At 36.0% G+C, this 12,426-nt stretch overlaps 1 protein-coding gene across 3 annotated transcripts in view; it reads left to right on the top strand.

The window, feature by feature from the left end:
• LOC150093698 (kielin/chordin-like protein) overlaps positions 1-12,426 on the top strand; it is a 1,333,292-nt gene that overhangs the window by 476,584 nt on the left and 844,282 nt on the right. For all 3 annotated transcript variants that reach the window (XM_090412628.1, XM_090412627.1, XM_090412629.1), the window contains 2 exons: positions 5,919-6,126; positions 10,978-11,087. In XM_090412628.1, coding sequence (XP_090268754.1) covers positions 5,919-6,126; positions 10,978-11,087 — 318 coding nt within the window. The remainder of the gene's footprint in view (positions 1-5,918; positions 6,127-10,977; positions 11,088-12,426) is intronic.

The raw sequence follows: 12,426 nt of genomic DNA, 5'->3' as shown, positions 1-12,426 counted from the left end.
GCCATTACTATTTAACTTGTATATTAATGATATTGGCGAAGATTTGGATGGAGATATTCAGTTGTTTGCAGATGATGAAAATGTTGGGACGAACCATAAAGAGTAGTGAAGATGTTGTGGCCTTGCAAGAAGACTTGAATAAATTGAGTGATTGGGCAAGCAAATGGGGATGTGAGTTCAATGTTGCAAAATGTAAGGTTTTAAAATTTGGAAAACAAAGATGGGATGCAGAATTTATGCTTGGTGAAAATATATTGTTGGAAGTAGAGGAAATAAGAGATCTGGGAGTGATAGTGGATAAGGATCTAAAATTTAGGGGTCACATCGCCAAAATTGTGAAGACAACACAAAGACTAATGGGAATGATGAGGAGGACACTGACATGTAGAAGTAGGGAGATTCTTGTTCCATTGTATAAGGCTTTGATTAGGCCACACATGGACTATTGTGCCCAGATTTGGTCACCTGGTTTTCAGAAGGATGAAGAGATGTTGGAAAGGGTCCAAAGGCGACTGACTAAGGTAGTTTCTGACCTCTGGAATGTCGAGTATGAGGAAAGATTGAAAAGATGTAATTTGCAGAGACTAGTGGAGAGAAGGAAGAGGGGAGATATGATAGAGACCTACAAGTTGGTAAGGGGTTGCTATAGGATCAATGGTGGAGAAGTTCTACAGCGAATAGTGGGAGATCAGGGGAGAACCAGAGGTCATCCCTGGAAACTGTATAAAGAGGGTGTGAGTAGGGGAGTGAGAGGTAGGTTTTTTTCGTGCAGAGTTGTGAATGATTGGAATGCCTTGCCTGAGAGTGTGGTGTCTGCAGGGAGTTTGAATGTGTTTAAGACCCGGTATGATGAGATGTGTGTGAGATAAAAGGACCTCCTAGATGAGTCTTTGACTCCATGAGGTCTTGTTTAATAATAAATAATAATAATAAGGCTGTGTACTCTATTAGTGAAACTATTCTTCAGGAAGTGGATGCAATTCAGGATCTGGGGAGATGGATTAAAGTTCAGAGGGCACAATGCAAAACTGCACATTGTATTGCTGCTATGATAAGTGACAAGTTGGGATAAGGAATTTGTGATGCTACCACCACTGTGTAAGACATTGGTTATATCACACATGGACTGTTATACTCATATTTGGTCACCTAGTTTTCATTATGATATGGAAACAATATGGAGAGTCCAGAGATTAATGACCAAGGTAATATCAGGACTCTGTAAGGTTACACAAATAGGTTGAAAGAATGTAGATTGGAGATTTTTGTGGATAAAAATGAAAAAGAGGTGATATGATAGAGACATTATGTTATTTAAAGAATTTTACCAAATTAATACTAAGTGGATTATAAAATTATTATTATTATTTTACAACATCTCCATTTGAATCCTGTTGGAGTCTGGAGACTCATTACAGGAGACTCAAATCAACCATCATAACACACAAATCCTATCATACTCTTGAATCCATTCACTGTAAGGGAACTTGCAACCAATTCTGGCAATCCATTCCACTCACTCACCACTCTCCACACAAAAAATCTGATCTGCACATCCCTACTAACCACATTATGTTGGAGGTTTAATGGATATTTTACATCACTCAAAAAGAATTAAAATAGAATTTAATACTTCCTATATTTCGTCCTAGTCACTAGGACATCTACAGGGATTACAAAGACAATTAATGTAACATGCACACAAAAACTTACAATCATTGTAAGTTTTTGTGTGCATGTTACATTAATTGTCTTTGTAATCCCCGTAGATGTCCTAGTGACTAGGACAAAATATAGGAAGTATTAAATTCTATTTTAATTCTTTTTGAGTGTTGTAAAATATCCATTAAACCTCCAACATAATGTCCTCACAGCACTTAAGCCTCTACACATGGCCTACTAACCACACTTTTACATAACTTCCATGGATGGCCCCTAGTTCTCTATTTGTCATATATTGAAACATTTCACTTGCATCAATTTTATAAAACTTTTTATCTTAAAAGTTTCTATCATGTCCCATCTTATCCACCTCAGCTAAACTTTGTAACCCACAAACCTTCAACCTATCCTCATAAGGAGTATTCCACAGACCTGTCACCATCTTGGTCACTCCTATTTGAATCCTCTTGACCACCTCATGTTCCCCAGGAAACCCAGGTGACAAAATCTGTGCGCAGTAGTCAAGATGTGGCCGATCATATTTAGCAACTGTATAAATCCCACTTCCATCTTTCCATGCCCTCTTTACTCCCTCCAATCGATATCCTCATAGTTAAAGTCTCCCATAATAATTATTTGGCCCACACTCATTGTGCTAATCTGCCGATATATCACATAATAATAATCTACATTTTCCTGGGGACCCTCTCCCTTGTCTATAGCAGCAGTCAACAATGTATTTGTCCTATCTACCTTAACTCACATCAGATAGCTTCAAATGAACCATCTTTGTCAGACCTAAAATCCTCTTTAACTTCTAATTTTATTGGTTGTAATTCTGCAGCTGTCATCAGCAATACCTCACCTCCTGTCCTGTTCCTTTTATCCTCCCTGAAAATATGATACATTTTCCATTCTATCCTTGTAATATATCATTTTCAGTCAACCAGGTCTTACTGATGCCTGTAATTTTTGGCCAAGTTGAACTTACCAACACCAAAAAATCCTCACCCTTATTCTTGATATTTCTTGCATTCATGTATATGCATTTCAACAAACATCCCTTTTATCCATAGTTACCCTTGTATAATTTCATTACCAACCCATTCAAATTGGAAACCTGTGAAATCTCATTCAGCATTGCATAATGATTACTGTACACATGCTATACTGTACTCATTTATCACAATTGATTTCATTCTCCCTGATATCTCTAGTTTCCCTGGTTTTGATTGGAGTGTGAGAGATGTAGAACAAGAGACTATCCCTGGAAGTTGTGTAAAGGTGAGCTGATTGTAAATGATCCAAAGTTTAGTATGATAGATATGTTGCTAATTAAGTGGACCCTCCAATGATGAGATTGCCAACTCATTGGAAGTTGATGTAATAATAATAATAATGATAACAACAACAGCAATGTCATTTTTTAAAATTGATTGCACTACTATTTGATGCATTTATCATTTGGCAGATTAATCAAAGTGATTTACCTATCTCATTACACACACAAATCACTGACTGAAATTTTGAATTTTATGAACCCACATAGCAATATCAACTGTTGCCTTTTTGATCTTACTGATTAAAAAATGGAATGACTATACTTGCACACAAAACTTTAGTTAGGTTAGGCAGCTATCATCAGTTTGTTTTGAGAAAGAGATGCATGTAAAATACCAGCATTCTCTTTTGGAAACTGTATATCTAAATTGGTATAGCTTCATTCTGATTTACATAATCATCAAGTATTGTACAAACTCTACTTATATTGTGGCAGATATGTCACACATGCAAAAAAACTTAGCATCGAAAGTTTCAAATTAGCATGGGGATGGAGAGAGGTGTTTTATGTTTTTTCTGTCTCTTAAATTCCTTCAGATTCTTTTAAAAGTCTACTTAGTAAATACTTTTAAGATGATCCCAAATTTCTCATTTATATTATTATTATACAAATATTTCCAGAAGTCAAGACCCATCATTCACACAATACCTATCATACCTCTCATTCACTGATGAAATATCCACAAACATCACTGGAACCCATTGTATATTATATACTGTGTGTGTGCGTGTGTATTATATGTGTGTATATATGAGATGGGTAAAGGTATAAAGATGTAAAAGTTCTGATGAACACCTTGAAAAATCAGCAACTGACATTAAAGCAACTGTTTTTTTTTTTATTTGTTTGTTTGGTTCATTGAAATGAAATGAGCAGAATGAATGCATGTTATTGGAACTAGATCCTTTCTGGAGGCAGATATGAGTAAAAGAGATAATGACTTTATGTTACTTTGTGATCTTTTACCTATCTGTTACATTCTTGTTTGTGCTGAAAAGGAAATGAAATAAGGAAGTTAATTTAGATCATAATCCATTATTTAAATGCCAGCACACATCAGGATTGGCATAGACATGTTGATAAAAGTAAGTCCCTTCCTCCCATGATGAGTCTCTGACTCCATGGAGGTCAGATAATAATAATGATAATAATAATAATAACCACAAGAAAGAACATATCTTAAAACCCTTTAACTCCATATTTCATCAAATTGTAATGATTTGTTCATTTTCTTTTAGAATCTCCCATAAAAGATATTTTTCGATTTCTTCCACATGACTGGATGAATGATAAAGTTTTCATCATTAGCTTCAGCAGAATTCAGGACATGGTTCGACATAGTGCTTGCTCTAGTTCTGCCATTTGGGACATCACTTTTATGTTCCTCTAGACATAATTCAATTGATTTTTCAGTCTGGCCAAATTAAGGCATGTTACAGTCGCACCAAAGATGATAAACCACAGGATATTTCAGGTTATTATGTTTTTGCTTGGGCATACTGAGCAAGGAACAGAGTTTAAGTAGAGAGTGAATGACGTCTTCTCGATGTTATATTTTTTGAAAACTTTAGCTAATTTTGGCAAAACAGAACTGATATATGGAGCCCTTTTCACTATTTCTATCTTCAACATGATAAGGATGTGGATTGAATTGTAGCTTATTAACTGTTTGTTTTGAATAACCATTTTGCTGAAAGGTTGCAAGAAGAAATTGAAGTTCTTTGTTGATATCTTCTTCTTCTTCACAGAGGAGGGAGTGAAAACTCCATCATCATGTCATGTGGGACAAATCATAAAATATCTTTAGATGCTATGATGAACTGGAAAGAAGAATTGTACAACCTAAAGAATCATCCTCCATCCAGTACATCTCAACACTAACCTCAGCTATAATCTCTCAGACTGTCATTGCACTGCTATCCAACTTTGGTATTCACGAACCCTTGAATGTATGCACATGCCTAACAATGAAGAGATACACAGGATGACTTCAGACGTTAATATGTTGAAGCTTTTATGTATAGATTTTTCTCTCTTAATGTTTGTTGGTAGTTCCCTCGTGTTATGCACCTGAAGAAGTCTTCTAAGAAGAAACTTTTAGGATCTCTTTAAAAGTTGTGTGCTTTATTTAAATTAAAATAGTATTTCTATTTTTTATCTCTCAGCTTATAGTCATTTAATCTGTCTCAAAAAAAAAAATGAATAAATAAAATAAAATAAAAATATATGTATGTATGTATGTATAAAAAAAATCACCTTTTTAACATCTTTTTGTTCCTGTATAGGGAGTAGGTGAGGCCTTTTAGCCCTATCTAACTTTTGGAGACTGAGTGGGCAGTTCAATCTCCACTGATAGCCAATCAGAGATAGCTAGCCCAAGGCTATCACTAAGTAATCGGTATGCAGTGAAGAAGGTGGCTAGCAAGTGCCGCCATCTCGTGGTCCCTAACCCTAACACAATATTTTTTTTTTTTTTAAATGTCTGAAAATCCTGTGGGTTAGACGGCCAATTTTCTTGAGTTTATGAGACGAAAAACCTAAGTTTCTGGGAGGAAAAACCGCTTGCCCGTGCCAGAGATCGACTAACTTGGGAACCGGTCAAAAAAACGCTTAGAAAATGTTCCTCTAGTTGGTGACTAGATTCGAACTAGTCTTTCTTCGTACGGTCAAGCACCGTAGAGTACAAACACCACTTTTACTGAGCTACACAGGCTCCTATACACACACACACACACACACACATACTAATATATTATATATTATATTTATCACCACATCATATTTTCAATACATAAAAAAAACATTTGTTTGCCTTAATATTTTTAGAAGTTTAATATAAATAAGCAATTTTTATAATTCTAAAATTGACATGACCATTCATTGAACATGAATCTATAATTTTTCCGACTTTCAGATACATGTACACAGCAACTGCAAAGATGGTTCTATGATTATCAGACTAGTGAATGTCTTCCATTTACTTATACTGGATGCCATGGTAATAGTAACAATTTTAATTCTTTCTATGATTGCCGTGTACACTGCATGATTGGTGCTTGTTGTTGGAGAATTCCACTTTACACAGAAAGGCTTTATGGCTATGACAAGGAGGGATACGATAGGTATGCTACTTTTCAAGCAATTAATCAGTTATAAATGACAGATAATGAAACATAATTTGGTTACGAAATTCAAAGCTGATAGTAATACAGAATAAAATTGCAAAAAAAAAAAAAAGTTTTGAGTTATATCACATTTATCAAGGCTGGTTTGCAAAAGGGAATATTGTTAATCAGATCTCTTGTGAAATATGAAAGTTTTTACAAATTTTATTACATTTAAATTAGACTGAATTCATGTTTACTGGCATATCTTTTTTTAATGATATTAGTTCACAATACAGTATTAAATATGGACAAAATAAACTAGGAATTTATTAAGTCTGCTGATATTTAAATAAATTCAAACCAGCATCAAGAACAAAAACACTTATAGTTACAGGGTTGACACTGGGGAGTCTTTTGCTTGGTGAAAAAGCAGGAAGGAGCGATGACAAGGGGCCATCCCTGGAAGTTATGAAAAGAAGCTGTGAGCAAGAAAGTGAGGAGTGGTTGCTTTGCATGGAGGGTGGTTGAACATTGGAACGTTGCCTGATAGAGTGGCGAGAGTGCAAACAGTCAATAAGTTCAAGGAGTGGTATGAATAGACTTTGTGTTTCCTAGGAAGGACTTCCCATGATGAGTCTTTTGACTCCATGGAGGCCTGAATAATAATAATAATATAACCAAGTACACAGTGGAAACGATTCTGCATAGTAAAAGACATATAGAAGAAAGTATACATAGTAGAAAAAATTATATCCAAAACTGTGAGAAATTTAAAAAAAACCTATCAAGTATCCTCTGAAGGTAAGATTTGTGACTAGTCTCAGGTGAGAACCAACAGTTGAAAACAACTGTCATGCCAGTGAAACCTAAAAGTATTAATAAAAGGTGTTTCCTTTAGAAAGTTGTATTTACAAAACTTTCTAAATTTCTGTAAATAAGAGTATGAAATAAGGATGAATTTTTAATATTCCCCTATGAAGCTTTTAGGCTCTTCTTCAATAATTGCAGCCTCGAAAACTTTGGATAAATTAATGCAACCATATTTATTGAGATTAGAAGTGGCTTCACTACTGCCAACTCCAAAAGCAGTCTTTCAATTAATGATATCTTCAGTGTAGTATTGTTCCTCCGTGTGAGCCTATGAGAAAGATTATCCAAGCATGGTCTGCCAGATCTCCTTTACATAATAATGATAGCATATATATTTCTTATGGTGTTTGAGTATGCATGAACAGTTCTTGTATGTCCCAATTATGTTAACATAATTGGGACATACAACATACATTGCATGTTGGGACTAACATGCATTGCACTTTATATACTCCTTGATGAGCCAAACCATGTACTCTGGTGAGTGATATCACTATACCGTGTTATTTAAGTGTTGTTTATTTGTACCATGACATTTTGGCTATCTTTTCAGAAGTACCCCAGATCTGTGAGAGGAGGAAAACTTTGCTATGATCTAGTGTGCCAAGAAAAGGAGGGGGGGGGTGAAGTATTTTATCAATCTAATTATTTGCAATTTTATGGTAGCTGTGGCCATTAGTTTAAAAATTGTGGTATAGATAGTCAAGCTCACTGGAAACTGTATCACTGAAGCAAATAATCTTATACTTGTTCTGAAATTATCATATTGTTGGGCTATGTTACGTGCATGTGATTGTTAATATACGTATGTATCACTGTATTATAGGCTTTCTCTAAATGGAAAATGACAATGAAGCATTTAGAAAATGTCTTACTTAGTTGGAGGAAATTCCAAAGACCTGTAGGAGGAAGATGATTTTCATCATCTTGCAAAACATCACTGCCCTACTTATTGGAGGCAGGAAGTGGCTATTGCCATGTTTCATCTCTAGAGTAGGGTCTCTGGTTTCTTTTGTTCCCTCTTCCCTGCTTCTGTCACACATGTAGGCATGTCATGGCTTTGCTAGGCATATTCAATATGCTGTAATTAATTAACTAGGAGTGAGCACCTCTTACATTCATGGATACAGAAGTAAAGTGATTTCTGTAGGCTAGTCACTAGATAGTACATGGGACTGAATCTGATGGTAATATGTCAAAAGTCATGATCAGCTGTTATCCTTCTGTTGCTACTTACTCTGAAAACTTGAATATAACAGCATGCAGAAATGACTGTTGAGGCCGTACTTGGACCAGAGCTTGTTCATTCCTTGTGCAAGTTTTTATTCACAAATCCTTCATCCCCATTGCATGCCCCTACACTATAGCTTTCCAGCTTTGCTTCAACCATAAAATATAATATAATAAGTAATAGTGTTACTGCAGTTATAAAAAAACAACTATACTTCCATACTTCCATTGTGGGAGATCAGGGGAGAACCAGAGGTCATCCCTGGAAACTGTATAAGGAGGGTGTGAGTAAGGGAGTGAGAGGCAGGTTTTTTTCGTGCAGAGTTGTGAGTGATTGGAATGCCTTGCCTGAGAGCGTGGTGTCTGCAAGTAGTTTGAATGTGTTTAAGACACGGTATGATGAGATGTGTGTGTGTAAGATAAAAGGACCTCCTAGATGAGTCTTTGACTCCATGAGATCTTGTTTAATAATAATAATAAAAAAACAAAAGACAACAAAAAATCCCAAAAAGTATCCAAAAATGCAATAAATTGCTCAAAATAACAGAAATACATTAAAAAAAAGCAAAAATATCAATAAAATTTAATGCAAGATTTTTAAAAGTGCTTCCTTCATGAGCATCCAAGGCCTTAGGACAAACATTAAAAAAGTATGACTGGAAACAGAAGTATGATGCAGCGGAACAAGCGGTAGCGAGATTGTGAGAGTGATAGAGAGTGAAATTATCCAAATGCAAGATTTAATGAAACAGTTATTGAAATTGAAAAATGAAATGAGGAATATGTGGAGTAATGCTAGACATCTAAGTGGAAACTAATGAAAGTGTGCAAGAGAAAAGAATGAAAGAAAAAGGAGTAAAAGAATTGATGAGTGATTCCAGGATAGCAATATATGGGGACTGCATAATAACAGTACTAGTTACTGAGAAAGTCCATAAGGTCTGCTATCCAGTGGGAGAATGAGCAAGATAATTAAGGCCTTGGACATGAGGAGGAAATGAGCAAGAGAGTTAGTCGTGATTGTGGGGACAAATTATATAAGTGGATATAAGAAGGATGCGAGGACGAATATCAGGAGACTATTGAGAAGAGTGAAAGATAACAGTGTAGTAGGAAAGGTTGTCAGTGTGTTGCTATGGTATGATGATGTTGAGTTGCAGCGGAGAGCCAAAATCATGAATGGTATGCTAGTGGAGCTGTGTGAGGAGAACAGAGTGCAGTTTGTGCATGTATGGCATGTATTTGAGGGAAGAATGAAATTATTGGAATGAAATGAAAAAAATAGATTGCATTTCAATGGCTTTGTACAGTGTGTGGAAGTACAGTGTGTGTGATGCGTGCAAGATCAGAAGAAAGAGATGAAAGGAAAAATCAGGAGAGTGGTACAGAAGTGACAGAAGTGCTTGGCAACAGAAACAGTAGTAGTGTGAGAGATGAAAAGAGAACAGGAAAATGGGGTGGAGCTCGGAGGACAGGGAGACATGGCTTGGAAGAGTGGATGTGGAAAGTGGCAGTGAATGCTTGTATGAAGATGGAGTATATTGCGATGTGGATGGGAAGGTTGAGACGGAACAGATATATGAGGTGTGTCTTTAAATAATGAGACTGGTTGCAAAATTGTGGTTTATTAATACAATTGAACAACTTAATTGTTATCCCCTTCAACATACTCCCCCCTCCTCTATCTATACAGCATTGCATTTTCCATTGTCGGAAGCAGTGCTGCAAGTCATCAGGTGTTATCTGCTTTAGTAGCACTGCTGTTTTCTCCTTTACCTCATTCACTGTCTGAAAATGGGTGCCCTTCAATGCAGATTTCAACCTTGGAAAAAGTTAAAAGCCACATAGAGCTAAGTCTAGCAAGTAAGGTGGACGGTCCAACACTCGAATCTTCTTATCAGCCAGATACCACTTTACAGACAGTGCACTGTGGGCTGGAGCATTGTCCTGATAGAGAATCCAATTGTTCTTCCATAGATCAGGTCTCTTCTTCTTCCTTACTTGTTCTCTCAGTTTGGCCAGAACCTAAGGATGATAACGTTGGTTAACTGTCTGAGCCTCTGGTACCCATTCAACCATTACCATGGCATTGATATAAAAAAAAAAAAAAAAAAAAAAAAAATCAGCATTGCCTTCAGTTTTGACTTGCTCATTCTTGCTTTTTTCATTCTTGGTGACATGAGAATTTTCCAATGCATCGGTTGTCTTTTTGTTTCTGGATTGTACTGGAAAATCCATGTCTCATCACATGTGATGATCCTCTCATGCAAGTCAGGCTCTACTGTCAGCCGTTCCATGATGTCAGTGCAAATTTGTTTCTGGAAAAGCGACTTCACAAGACTTCAAATAAATAACTGCCCACAGACTAACTATGAGAGACTGCGAACGATGCTTATCTCAACTGCTTCTAGAACCTTCAAGGTCATTCACGGCACATACGCATCCCACTGCTATGAGTAAATGATTCACAGCACACCTTGTCTCATTATTTAATAGCTACACCTCGTATATATGGTAAGTGGTGATAAAGGTGATTGGGCAATTGTGGCAGGAAAAAACAGGTGACAGGGGAAACAGTCCTATATATAGTCTATAGCCAGTCCTATCCCTTGGATTGGACTGGCTATAGACCTAAAAATGAACTGCTGTGTTTGTTTATAAATGCCAGAAGTATTAGAAATAAGGGGGATGAAATTATTTCAGTGATCGAGTTTATTCATCCGAAAATCTTGGAATAAGTGCTAATAATAAAATAATAATATTTAGGTATGGTTTTGATAAAAATGGATTCAACAGAGAAGGTGAAAGACAAAAACTTGACAATGCATATGGTGGAGACCAAACAAGATTTCTGAAAAGTGGATATGACCATCAAGGTAAGTATTCATTAATCATCTTTAATATATTTAATAGTTGTTCTCAATAAACTATATCAATTAAAAAAAATGCATAGTTTAACTTCTCAGCTGCACTACATAAATGCATGGATACTTGTTGTTCCTTAGATCCATCATCATCATCATCAAATTCCTGCCATGTACCCTCAAGGGGTGTACAGGGTATGACAGTATTACATGAAAAAATTACATCATTACTAACTTCCTATCTACAGTTTTCCTCCAAATCCGTCTGTTACTTGTCAAGACTCCAACATTATCAGATCTTATATTTCTATCGTCTAAGGCACTTTGTACCGTATCAATCCACCTATATCTTGGTCTTCCTCTGGGTCGTTTTCCTGCCAACCTGGCAAAGAACGTTTGTTTTGCTAATCTTTCCTCTCCCATTTTATTTAAATGACCATACCACCTGAGATTAGCTCTGCTAACGCATTCCTGGATGCTGACAATGTCAAGTTCTTTCCTAATATCCTCATTTTTAATATGATATTGCCATTAATGCCATCTGTTCACGCCTCGAATCTTTCTCAGGACTCTCATATCTGCAGGGATAGCAGATATGAGAGTCCTGACTAGAGACTAGACTTTGGTCAAGTGTTTTACTTCTGACCCAGCTCTCAGATCCATAAGTTAAAACTGGTTTGAACACTGTCTTGTATACAGCTAGTTTAGTGTTCTGACTAATTTCTCTCTTACTCCATATGAATTTATTCAATTGACTTCCCACCATACCAGCTTTGCTGATTCTGTTGTCTATTTCTATATTTAATTTACCATCTTCAGTAAAAATCGTGCCTAAGTAGCTGAAATGTTTTACTTGTTCCACAGGTTCTCCATTCACAACACAGTTGACATTTTCAATGATTCTGCCTATTTTCATTGTCTTTGTCTTTTTATTGCTGACCTTCATACCATATCTATTGCAACAGCTATTCAATTTAGTCAGAGAATCTTGCAGACTTGTAGCGGATTTATTTAGAAGTATAACATCATCCTCATAAAGCAAAGAGCTGACATTAACATCTCCAATTTTGATATCAGGTTTAATACCACTTTCCTTCATAATGTAATCCATATAGATAATGAATAACAGAGGGGATAATGTACATCCTTGTCTCACACCAGATTTAACATTAAACCATCTTCCTGTACTTCCTTCAATTCTAATTGCTGACTTACAACTCAAATAAAGACTAAGTATTGCTTGATATAATGTCCCATTGACACCATATAACTGCAGCGTATTGAATAGCTTCTCTCTTGGCACCTTGTCATATGCCTTTTCCAAATCAACAAAACTTAAATACAGATCTTT

Source organism: Typopeltis vanoorti, chromosome 23, assembly GCF_054136105.1.
Source record: "Typopeltis vanoorti isolate ZY-2024b chromosome 23, IOZ_Tvanoo_1.0, whole genome shotgun sequence".
NCBI classification, from domain to species: domain Eukaryota; kingdom Metazoa; phylum Arthropoda; class Arachnida; order Uropygi; family Thelyphonidae; genus Typopeltis; species Typopeltis vanoorti.
The sequence above is the reverse complement of the archived record's forward strand: the minus strand, read 5'-3'. Positions and strand labels throughout refer to the sequence as shown.